General features: G+C 44.6%; 1 protein-coding gene across 1 annotated transcript in view; it reads left to right on the plus strand.

The window, feature by feature from the left end:
* The window catches only part of EEPD1 (endonuclease/exonuclease/phosphatase family domain containing 1), a 311,463-nt gene that overhangs the window by 254,862 nt on the left and 43,416 nt on the right, over positions 1-13,185 (plus strand). Inside the window, exon 3 of the mRNA XM_086964827.1 lies at positions 6,642-6,752. Coding sequence (XP_086820953.1) covers positions 6,642-6,752 — 111 coding nt within the window. The remainder of the gene's footprint in view (positions 1-6,641; positions 6,753-13,185) is intronic.

A 13,185-nucleotide genomic window follows, 5' to 3' on the forward strand; every position in this document is an offset into this window, starting at 1 on the left:
GAGTAAGCAGGAAGTCCCGCTGGCGTGTACACTTTGAAGTCCGTCAAGGCTGTTGTAGGGGGCAAGGGCTGGACCTACATCTCCGGCGCGTGGGGAAGGGGATTTGTCCCTATTCGGGCGCCAGATTTATGTGGTAAATAAAGTATTACCCTGTCATAATTTCTATACGTAAACAAAGGGTCATGCATATAACGAGAGGCAGAGTCCGTGGTGTCCGATTCAAAAGGGCTTTATTTCAGTAACTCGAGTTAAGGGAGAATCGGTTCCATCACCACTAAGGTTCAGGAAGGGTCTTCTAAACTTTATTCACAGAGTACAATATTTATACATTCAATTGCATAGAGGAGGAGCGCTCCAGGCAGAGCAAGAGAAAGAAAGAGATAAGAGCATGTGGGCGTGCATGAGGGCGTACATGTGGGCGTTCACTTGAGGAGTCATAGGTGAGTCATAGGTGGGTGGATGCATGGAGGGGGGTCGCATGGCCAGCTGGAACCTTTCCCCTACTTGTGTGCGCAACTTGATCAGGACGTGTAACTGGGGAAGAGCTGACTTTCGGTCTAGTAGGGAGGCCTTCAGTGTCAGGGCGACCTGCACGTCTGGTATTATCTGATATCTTAGGTCCGGGGATGTATTATCTGAAGCAAAGGTCGCTCATCACCAAGAGTCAGTGTGGACATATATTTCTTCGTTCATTGCGTGGGGGCCGTGGGCTTTCTATGGATGCGAGCTCTGCAAATCACTTAAACGGAGACAGAAAGGCTAGGCCCTATCTCGGCAGACGGGTTCTGTTTACCTTCTTCACCAGGCAGGAATGTGATTCTGTAGAGCAAGCAGATAACTGTTGTGCAAAATACTGTCTTGGCACCCCGTGCTGGGCCCTTCTCGGCTTAGCCAAAAGTATGCGAGGTCAGGGATATGTAGCTGCAGCTCTCAGAGTGTCTGGAGGCCTGAAACCTTAATTCGGAGACTGGCTCAGGCTGAGCCACAAAATGGGTTCATCTCGATTTTAAAAGTGCACAATGCAAACACATGGGCCACATGGGCCTCAGTGCAGAATTAACGTTTCTTTCATGGAAGACTTGGTGACTGACATCCTAATGTAGGACGCAAATGCGGAGGCATTATTATTGCAGGCCATAGAGGGAAAATGCATGGGTGACATGCACATACACTAAACGTTGGGGTACACGCAGGGGACATATTGGCCATGTAAAATTTCTATTTTCCTCAGGACAACAGAAAAAAGTGGGACAGTAATTAATAAAAGAAGAAAAAAAATGCAGTGAAAGATGAGAATCTATGAGAGGTGGGGCCATAACGGTAAAAGGTCGGGCTACTATTATAATAAATGTGTGCGGGGGCAGATGGGGGGAGGGGGTGCATGCGCGCGCGTGTTGGGAGTTGCTGGAGAGTTACATTTGGGATATATTGAACAATTAAATAGGAGCAAGAGACACTAAAAGTGTGAAGTCGAGGCCGGGCTTTAATAGACGCACCGTAAATTCATCAAGACCTAACATGCACAGTAAAGGCACCTAAGGGCTGCACTAAAACTGCGGATCCCAGAATGCAAAGTGCTGTGTGCCTGAAGTAATACAAACTTGATAGAAAACAAGGAGAATGGCGCCTAGAGGATATCCATAGGGACGAGCTGCCGCTCTATTCCAGGCACTGATCTCACCCCCTGAGGCCAGGTGTCACAGGGGGCAGGCCAGGGGGTCACACCTGCGACCCCTGACGACCCCTAAATGACGTCCATGGTGTCTTAGTGGAACAAGAGAGCTTTACCCGCCGTTTAAAGGCAGGCAAAGGGGGCAAAAGCCCGACCTTGGAGTCCAGTCCAAAGCTGTGGGACAGGGGCGGGCGGGCATGGGTCTCCAGGGGCTCTCGTCTCCGCCCGGTCTGTCCAGTGTCAGCAGCCCCTTAGATACGGCTTTTTCCCCATGTCCAGGGCTCTTGTTCAGTCTGTGGTGTCGGGGACCTGCCCACAGGGGTCATAGCGCTGCATGACTGCAGAAAAAGCACAGAACAAATCGAAGCGCTGTGGCAACCACCAGCATTGACTGGAATAAAGTACCAGCAGAGGGAGGGGGAGAAGCATTACACAGAGGAGCCGCACACTGAACAGCATAATATAGGAACAGAGAGGACAGAACAAAACATTATCACTGCCACTAAACAATTGCAAAGTGTAAAATAAAAAAGCACCAAATACAGAAGAGGGTCTTTGAAGTACGTCTGGAGCAATATCAGCGATTACTAAAACGATGTGGTTGATGTGGGCCAGGGGCAGAGTGTTTTAACAGCTACGGGTGAGGGAAAGGACATAAGCGAAAGCGCTCACACATATTCACAGCAAACAGCCAGCAGCAAACGCGCGCTCACAAGGACAAATCTGACACTGAAAAAGCGCGTGTCCGACTCGTGTCCACATATTCAAGTAAGTAAGAGGTATACTAAAGTATACAAGAGGTCTTGAATGCTCGACCTAAAAAGCAGTCTGGCACGGTCAAAGCTGGCCGTGTCAGACCACCTCTTTTTTTGAAGCCAGGTTGCACAGTAGCCTGCACTGCTGTACAACATGTCTAAAAACGTGACAAAGCCTGTCCTGAGTTAGCGCAATGAGATGTTTATTTTATAAGTAGACCTTTAAAAATTAGAAAAGGGGATTCAGTCTGTGCTGTAGGGAAGTTCTCTTGAATTCTGTTCATGCAGACACTTGCCAACTTCATGTTTTGGATGTTTCCCTTATTCTCTTAGTACCTAGGCAGTCTGGGCAACAAGGCATTGCTGAAAATGGCATAACTAAGGTTATGTTGCAGTGGAAGTCCTGATGCCAAGTTTTAAAACATCTGATGTGCGTAGTTCAAAGGCAACCTTAAGCCCACAATGTGATAAGTGAAGTATGCCACCTTTGTAATTGTGGCATTACCTAAAAGTCCCACAGTTAATTGAGGTTAGCCAGTTACATGCCCTGATTTAGGGGCCAAAGCACATGCACTGGGTGTTGTTTAATGCCTAAACTTGCCCAGATTCCAAATAGCTGCACATTTAGTTAAAAAGCTTGGGGATCATAGAATAAGGCAATATCCTAAACAGTCCTTTCAAGAGTTTCAGGCTCATGTGAAATAGCAAAGAGAATGGGAAAAATAAGCCACAACCCAAACCTTGAATTCTTCAAGGCATACAGGAAATATGCGGACCCGGATGCTGCTGGCCATCCCAAAATATCAGTCAGTATCTCATGCTCTGCCCTTGCTGCACTGGCTTTCTGTAAAAAATGGATCCAATTCAAGTCCCTCTACATTGCCTTTAAGGTACTACATGGCTCAGGACCTGAATACTTGGAGCAATGTTTTCAGTGGTATGAACCTACAGATTCCTGCGGTCTTTATCTGCAATCAATCTTGTGATTCCCAATGCTGGAAAAGCTACCTGGGGTGGTAGAAGCTTTGTATCGGGCAAAGCTAGGGTTTGGAATTCTATGCTTCAGATCTTTAAAAAAAGTCAGAGCTTCTCTCCTTCCGCAAAACCCTAAATATTTTGCTTTTCAATAAGTAACGTCTTGGTCTTCTTGTTCTCCTTCCCATGTTTCAGTTTACTCTTTTCCTCTTCTACTTCCCTCCTAGTTAGAGCATAAGCGCCTAGACACCACTGGGTAGAAGAGAGCTTTATAAATTTCATTTCATTTCAAAGTAGAGAAGACAGTATACGTGCCCCCAAACACCAGACACATGGCAGAAGACCAGCAAAAGATCCTGATATCCCTAGAAAAGTATCATAAGATGTCAGACATATAAGAGTCCTGACATTTGCCCATGGAGACGATTGTGACACGACTGTCAGTGAAGTGCAATAACAACATCCTGGAAATGGGGTTGTCTGTACTCTAAAGGACATCCCCATATTTCAAGAGTGTGCAGCAGAGTTCTCTTATAGCCTGTAAAGCACAGTAGAAACGATGGAAACAAGATCAGAGCAAGGAATGTGATTGTCCTCGAACTTTTTCAGTTAGGATTGAAGCTGATCATCCAGAGTATTATTAAGACTATGTTTGAGATAAAGGATACCGAGTAGTCAGTAAAGGCTGACAGACGGCCCCACCTCCAGTGAAGGACAAGGTGGGTGGTCAAGTGATACTACTGGTCTCTCTAAGCAGACTGGAATCAAGTCCTGGCTCCACTGGCAAAGAAAAAATAAGTAATTCTGCATGATAAACATGAGCAGATGTTTTCCCAGATCTGAGTGCCAAAGCCCATTAAAGACAAAAATCCTTGAAATGATAAAGGAGCTGTTTATTTTGACATTTGTAGCTAATGTTTTCATCTGGCTTGGCTGAGCTTGGATCACTAGAAGAAGACTTTCATATTAGTACTCCAGCGTAAGCCTTTTTGCGTGATAGGATATTGGGTCATTCTTGAGGTGCAGTGAAGGAGAAGGGCGGCAAAACAAGAGGAGGTTTTACATTTATTTGTCTTTAAGGAATATTTGGTAAATGAAATAACAGGGCCTGGGTACTGCGCAGGAGGGTGTTGGAAATAATATTGCTGGGTTTTACCATTGAAAAAGTATTAGGGAAAACAAACATTAAGGTGGACCATTCTTCAGGTATGTGTGCTGGTATCCACTATCTACCCCTTGCCTCACTTATTTATGCACTGAGAAGAACAAATATCCTTTAAACTTTAATAAACTTAATAGAATATGAGATCATTACAGCATATATGTGATTGCTCTACAGATTTTTGGTGGGTATGGCTGGTGAACATGTATCTCTCCCTGTGACATCTTTCTCTTCTTTCAGTACCACACACTCACCCAGTGCTTAATTTGTAAAGCAAGAAATGCTGCTACTCAAAGTTTTGCTCAGGAGCCTGCAGCCAGCGTCACTGAATATTGGGGGTGACAAATACCAGGGCTCCATAATCTTGATTCTACCTCATGCATATTTGACCTACTACCAGCCACTCCTTGCCCCTTTATCTCACTCTAGCAGGTTCTTTTTAATCTCGGCCTTCTCCTTTTGTCACTGTGTTTCTGTCTTTCGCTTCCTTCTGTGTCTCTCTCTCTCTCTTACTTTGGGTGGAAGTCTGATGAGGAAATGTAAATGCTGATTCCTGAAAATCGAAATGTCCTTTCTCCTTCTGAGTTGCCTCCTGCCCTCCCTTGCGCGAGCTGCTGTGCACTTTGCACAATGGCTAACATTCTCAAAGCCAATACCTAGCAAAGGCCAGACCTATTGACTTTGCCAATGCTTTTTTAGATCTCGAGATATAAAAAAACGTTTGGTTTTAACAAAATTAGATATATGCTATATTTACATGTAGGGGCTTTTAGCCAACCCTCTTCATCCATTGCTTTATGTAAATTTTTCTGCCACCCTTTGCAGCTTACAGCATGATGCGCTAGCCAGGGCACAAGTCCTAAAAAAAAGAAGTGGGGGGACTCTGACGTCACGACAGGAAGTGACATCATGAAAGGTAGCTTGCACTCAGATGCAGTTTATAGTTATCCAGCTCCCTGTAAAATAAGTGGGGGGACGCCGTCCACCCGTGTGGTACGCCGACTCAAGCCCTGGCGCTAGCCATTGGAACACTTCACTATGAGCGATGGAATCCTGCTCCTTGACAAGTATCTCATTTCCATGCAAAGTAGTACAGTGATAAGGACTACCAGATTTGCCACCACACACGGTGTCATTATGTGTCACACAATATTGCTCCTTTCACATGGTCACCGCTTGAGGGGCCAACATCACATGGTAGATCTTAAGGTGAGCTGGAAACCCCTGTGTACAGTAGGTATCCAGTTTGCATTTGTAGTCTCTGCATATCTCTGTAAAAACACCCAGAATACCAGCAGCAGTCTGAACTACTATTCCAATGTGCACTTCTTGAAACAGAAAATACGTTTGCTTTTTGCCAATGCATTTTGTTAATGGTATGGATTGATAGTTCGGCTGCTGCCAGACTGTTAAGTGAGCATCACTAGAGAGGGGCTTGGCCTCCACCCAGGTGTTGGGAGCCAGGAGTACATGTTTTGATGAGGCAGATGTTGTGTGGTTCCACACAGCAAGTGCTTGCCCTCTACGCAGCTGTGAGCATGTGTTTATTTAGCTAGCTACTTAAGGTTGAGCTTTCACAGACATACACATGGCATTGTTACATAGATTGATAATTTATAGTGTTTTTCTCTTGCAGCAGTGCAGATGTGAGGAAGGAAGTCATTATACATAGATTTTTAGATCTGGCTTATTAGTGCTACTCTCTCCTGACCTTTTAACCCACGCCAATATTATTCTACAGTACAACATTCCTTTAAACCCAGACCAGTTGGTATGGCCAATGCTTGTTTATATTGCAAGGCCAGAGTACCTCTCCCTATAATAAAGACATGATAAAACAAGTATTGACTAAGCAAAAAGGCAGGCTCCCAATGCAGACCTATTGGCTTTGCTAATGCTTGGTTTCATTTTCTCCGAGAAATGTGTCTTTAGAGCGGTTTTGGTAAATTATATAAGTACATGTGTTAGTGCTCTAGTGAAAGCATTCTGTATATTCTATCAGACAATAATGTTGATGGTACAAAAAGTGCGTCATGAAAACCATAACCTTACGCACAATTTTTTATCTGTTTTTCAGCTTTGTACGGAGTTAAACCAGCCGACCCTGCCAAACATCCGGAAGTGGAAAGGCCCCAAGGGAGCTTGGAAGGCAGTTGTTTCCGAGAAGTCCTCAGGTCAGACGCACAAGGTACGTCCTCCTTGACCCCTCGACCTTTCACCCACTTCTGTACGCAGGAATGCAGGCTTGCACCAACAATGCCTCTGTAACTGATCTGTCACACCGCCCTCTCTTGTGTTGTGTGTTGGCCACACTTGTAGTCCAAGACAAGATGTTGTAGGCCGAATGCCTGTAGTTTGATCATCCCGAACTTGAGAACATTTGCTGCCTTCTATTGGTTTAATAGGCACCAGTCGGGGGTTTCTCTCAACAAGATCTGAACCCAAGAACCCAAGGGTGGGGAGTGTGGGGGGGGGCAGGAACTCGCAGACCACCGCCTGATTCTAGAAACAGGCATTTGCCAATTTTATAGTCTCGTAAAAGCAAGTGCCCTGCACTGTTTATTTTGTAACACGATTAGCCTTTGTCTGGCCTTTGATAGCAGACAAGTGCATAAATATTGCAAGGCTATTACATGATACCGTTTCATGTTGGCCTGTTCCACAGAGATAGCTGACGCTATTGTTTTGTCTAATGAAAATGCTGATGTTTCATTGTGTTTTGCTAAAGGGGTCAGACCGCAGTTCAACGGAAAGCTTAACAGAGTCGCACGAAGCCATTTCAAATGAGATGCCACAGGTAGAGCCACGTTAACAACCTTCATGTGGGTCACGCTGACTAATGCTCACCAAAATGGCAAGGCGTGGCAAATGCTGGAAGTAATCATCGAGCCTTAGCTTAATTTTTAGGAATAGCTTTGATTGTTTTGCCAGGCTCAATCAATCAAAAATTCATGAATAAATATAAAAACCTATAAAGATGAGTTTTTAATCAGTTCTTTTCATCAACTGCTGTGTTGAACTGTCATTCACATTTTTCTTCCGCCCACCACTTCCATATGAGGCAACGTGCACGCTCACTTCAACCACTGGCTCTGTTGCACTGTGAGTAACAGATTTGACTTCAGCACATGTGCGCATTCACCTAAAAAGAAGTGCACTTCAGTGTCAGTGGTAGCTGCAATTCTGTTAAGTGGCTTTTTTCCCCTAGCATTTATCCCTTCTTATTGTTTTTAATCATTCTTCTGTTTTTAAACTATGTTTTTAGGTTACAGTAAGTGAAAGTCCGTAGCACCCTTGCTTTACACCATTTAGAATCAATTGTTCTGTGATGTGTTTTAAATCTAAGAAGGGTTTCCAGAGCTGTTTAAAATGCAACAGTGCTCTAAGAAGGCACAGTACTCTGATATTAAAAATATATGTTTGATATATATATATATATATATATATATATATATATATATAAATATATAGATATATCACAGCAGCAGACTTGCTCACCGAGCGGTGAGCAAGGCTGCTGTGCAGCTCAAACGTGTTCGATGGTGCCCAAATAAAACTTTAACTAACTGCACGAGATGTTGTCGTCCTTGTTTTAAAGGAATGTGTGAATAAATACAGACCCGCTCATGTGGGGTCCCTTAAGACGACGCAACTTGCATTTTGGAGGCGGCGAGGAAAACACGAGAGAAGTGTGGAAGCCATATATATATATGGGGGACATTTGTCTCGAAGAAAATGCAAAAATAAATCTTTGATACTGCTCACGTAAATTCATGTGTGGTGAAACCACAAGTTTTAAGAGAGGCGGAACATTGGCCAGAGCGCATACTCACCTGTGGGGGCTTGTTGGCGCTGAAGACGGCAAGACATAAGCCAGAAATGCATCCGCCATTCATGTACACAATAAAAGCCTCCTGAAGTTTCCCCGAGGGTCTCTGCTCTTCTTTGCTTGAAGAAGGTTCTGCTCACGTATCTACGCGTCTGTCTGTGGCGCGCTTGCAGAAACCCCGCCTCACCATCTTGGGCTCGGAACGCACAGGCACGAACTGCTAAGTTCTTCGCTCCCAAAGGTATTTGGATGTTCCTGAGCCCGCCACCGAGACAAGGGGGAAGCAGTCCGGCAGGAGCGAGGTCACTCGGACCCCGCGTTGGGCGGCGGACACAGCTCTGCAGCCCCTGTCACAGTCAACCCTTGGCTCAAAGGAGGAGGCGGTACGGGGAGACGAGGGAGATTCTGTTGTGGACACTGGAGCCAGTCAACGCATCAGCACGAGGTTGGTGTGTCCCAGGGCGCACTTTGGCCATTCCTCTGCATGGACGCCCGGTGGGGTGTAAACAACAATCCGACCCCCCAGTAACAACAGCCAGAGTCTCTCCACGAGGGATTCTGGGACGTGTAGTTTTGCCGCAGCACAAGGGCTGCTACACAGGTGTATGACATTGAAGCACCGGGGGCGGGGCGGACTTGAAACCACAAGTTTTAAGAGAGGCGGAACATTGGCCAGCCACTTCGAAAAGAAACATAATAGCAACAGGGACCTGTTAGCATATTTTTGTCTCAATAGTGTAGCAGCGAACATTAGGGGTGGCGATCGCCTTCTCAAACTTAGAAGGCTCGAGTCGAGATACATCATCGACTTGCAGAGTAAATACCCTAATGGTCTTAATATGCACGAAGAACTTTCAGTTCATTTGGGTTAATGTGCATGTATTTATGATGAGGACTGATGTTGGCACATGCATTTTATTCTCGATTTGTTATTTTAGTCCATGCATGTTTTTTCACTTCTGGTTTCAGGATTTCATGATTATTATTGTTTAGAATTTGTTCTTACATCCTATGTTATTTTGTGACTTCCCTTGAACAGGTGTAGTATTCAGGCCCATCCAGGGCTAGATTCAGGCTTGCTATTTTAGCTACGTCTTTTAAGGTGCGTCCCCATGTGATCACAGGATTCCGTGCTATGTAGCCATATCATGCAAAGTATATCTATTCGCGGTTTTTGTATACATGTATTTATGTGTGTTTATTGGTTTCCTGTATCACAGAGCATTTCATTTTTGCTAGCACCTTTATACTTTACATTTTTCACCTGTTCATTTGGCATGCCCATCCAGGGCGACATTACGTAAGAAGGACTTACTACGCCCATCATGGGCTTGATCACGCTTGCAACCTCCAGATTTTATGGCGGGCTCTGCATCTCATATACATATGTACATAGATTGTGTGTATTTATCTCAATTTATCTCAATTATGTAACATAATACTATTTTGATGCACCTTTCCAATATGGCGGTTTCATTTGTAACCATGTACATAGTCCTTCTTTGCTTTCTATTGTAATAGCGGAAGTAAGAATTTTGATTTAAATGAGTTGAAACGCCTTGCCCTTTGCATATCTTGACGAAGCCCTCTGGCGAAACGCGTCGTATGCTGTAAAGTTCCTTCATTAAATCTATGTGGAACTACCCCCTGTGTGTGCTGCTTTCTTTACGAACTAAGGGTTTGTGGATCTTCTGTAGCTGTGATATATATATATATATATATACATATACATATATATATATATATATATATATATATATATATATATATATATATATATATATATATATATATATATATATATATATATATATATATATATATATTCAAAGAATATGCAGAGCCTCCCAGCACTGACATACTCGTTTCGGCACTACTCCTTCATCCATGAAGGCGTAGTGCCGAAACATGTCTGTCAGTCCTGGGAGGCTCGCATTGTTTGCCCATCCCATCATCATCCAAAGCCAAACCTATTGACTTTGCCAGTGTTTTTTTTTTCTGCTGCTGCTTGCAGGACCCCTGAAACCAGGGGTACCAAGGGCATTGCCAGAGATAATGATTAAGTCACAGGATGCAGCTAGTAGTCAAGGCTGTTCCTGGTTAGCGTCCATGATGAGGTACTTTCTATGTATCTGCATACTAAAATGGCGCTCTCCATCATCTCATCCCCAAACCTCTTCAAAGAAAGATATTAAATGATAAGTCCACCTGTGCATGCCCACGTCATTTTGCATAGTGTTGACACGCCTCTTTCTTTTCCACTGAAAGTGAGCATGCTTTCCACAGGAGACTGGTGATCTGTTTTGTGTGAGATATAACAAGCCATACACAATAAAAAGAAAACAAAATATGTTTTTCAAAGGCAAGCAAACAAATGTATAAAAGTGCACATTTTGATTAAAAACTGAAAAGTGGTAAAACCCATCATCTGGTTAAAAACATGGACACAACATAATATGCAAGTTGTAGCAAAGCCAAAGTGCATATTCAGACAACCTCTTAGAACCAGCTTTTACAAATGTTTCCACAAGAACGCAAATAAAATTAGAATCCCCAGCTAAGCAGTAGGTAAAATCTTTATCATAGGCACGAATCCCTACTTAAGGAAACTTTTATGAGGTCTGACATAACATCAAAATGTGCATGTGGTACTCGTAGTCCCAGCAACATAGTCTGAAGCATTCCGTCCATCACAATCTTTCCAACTCGACCTAAGATTGCATAAAGGAATGTGTATAAATCTGAGCCCTTAGAAATGTTGCCAAACCAATGGGTCCAACGTGTTAGTCAATCTCCTCTACGTATGAGCAGTTATGAGTATTCAGGATCCAGTGGTCCTTTTTATGATGACGAGATGCAACTCTTTTAAAAAATCCTCCCTTGAAATGATAATCCATATTGCTATAGCTTTCCGTAACAGGCCAAGGGTCCGGTGGAACACCACACATGACTTAATTTTTTGGGGGCCAAGTCCATCTCACATTTCACAAACCCTAAATTTACAGGTGATACTGACAACAAGTGATATGTTACCAAAGCTCTGTGCACAAAACACATAGAAGTTATTTATACCCTGCTGGCAGGGCCGGACTGGCTACCGGGCAGTTTGGAATGCTGCTGAGCTGGGGGGGTGATTTTGTTCATGGAGACCTGCGTTTGCTAAACGAAATTCGTTTTGCAATAATTATTTCGAAGCACACGCAGGTCTCCATGAACAAAATCAGTCCCCAACCCTGTGAAATCGGCCCCCAGCTCGGCAGCATTCGAAGCTGCCCGGTAGTCAGTCCGGCCATGCTTGCTGGTCAGCTCCATAGACCTTTGCATGCACATCCCCCATCCCTTCAACCTTATTCTGTGATCCCCACCTGCCTGACAGGTATCTCTGAGTCTACAGTGTATCCACCAGTTTTCAACAGGCAAACTCCCAAAGCTAGAATATATGTATAACTTTCAGCCTGCGTGTGGTGCCCATTGTTAGTTTTTCCTGTCTGGTGTATCACTAACGTGACCTGGTGGCCTTGTGGCAGACGGTCTATCAACTCAAATGTTCCCTGTAGCAGAGCCAGTTGAGGCTCCTCCATTGGAAACTCTGCTATTCCCCGTCATGATCGGAGTATCTGCGGATGGGCCGTATTTAAACTTTTGTGCATCGCCCACTCGTGTTTTATGGCCCTAGATAGCCATTCCTTGCTGCATATCCTGGCTTGGTGCGCCAACGATATTCTCCTCCCTTGCAGAAGCTGTAGTGAGGTTCCCTCCACCCTTTCTGCCTTCTTCTTCTTGAACTCCACTCCTGGGTGATTCTTACTGATGCTCTTCGAGTGCATACGCTTCCTGGACCTTAACCTACACATAACTTTGGATATCCTCACTATTGATGCAGGGCCTGTGTGACCCTGGACCACCACTTGTGATCAGGCATCTAGCACGACTTTCGCAAGCTGTTGTTATCTGTTCTGAACCATGGCTCGTTTAAGTTTATGATATCCAGTAACATAGATGGTGACAGGGAAGGTTACTTCCTGATAGAGGTTATCGGTGCTTGTAGAAGTTGGTTTACAATAAGCATAGGAACTTCCTTCGGACTACTAATTTTTAGGGCTCGCCTGCTGATGCGCTTCTGCGCATCGCTGGCGAAGCTCTATTACGGCTTATCCAGTGTTGATCCACCACTGGCGATTTCTTCAAGTGCATGTGCTTTTTAGGTCATTGCGCAAGCGCAAGCCCTAAAAAGCGCGTGCACAATGCCACCAGCCCCCTGCCTGCCTGCCTCGCATTACCAGATCAAAGGCAGCCCAGCCCCCCTCCCACAAGCTTCTCAGCGTGTGCTCTGCCTCAGGCCTGCATTTCTCCTCCCCTCTGGCAAACAGATAGCCGCAATAAAACCCTCCCTGCTCAGCTTTTTTTTCTCAATTTCTCCCCGTCTACACTTCCCATTAGGAGCCCTTCCTCCCCCCAGATAATCTATCTCCATAAGAGATAAGCAGCTCTTCCACCATCTCAAACCCGTATTAGTGCTCCTCACTATGCATGTTTTTACTTAGAAAATCAGCACAATGCAGCAGTGTCACATCAAACCAGGTTCATCGACATCACTGCAAAAGTAAAGTTTTTATTCCCCATTTCCTCTTCAAGAAAGTGACTGCGCATCAGCCTCTACGGATCAGAAAGCGGAGCCCCTCCACTGACCGGGCTGCGAGTCAAATGGCCATGTTTCACAAATTATGGTTTTCGTGGTCTTATTCTGGAGTAGCCCTGTTGGCAAGAGAGGAAAGAGCAAGGCTCTGACAGT

This window comes from Lissotriton vulgaris, chromosome 4_1 (genome assembly GCF_964263255.1).
Source record: "Lissotriton vulgaris chromosome 4_1, aLisVul1.2, whole genome shotgun sequence".
Classification (NCBI taxonomy): Eukaryota; Metazoa; Chordata; class Amphibia; order Caudata; family Salamandridae; genus Lissotriton; species Lissotriton vulgaris.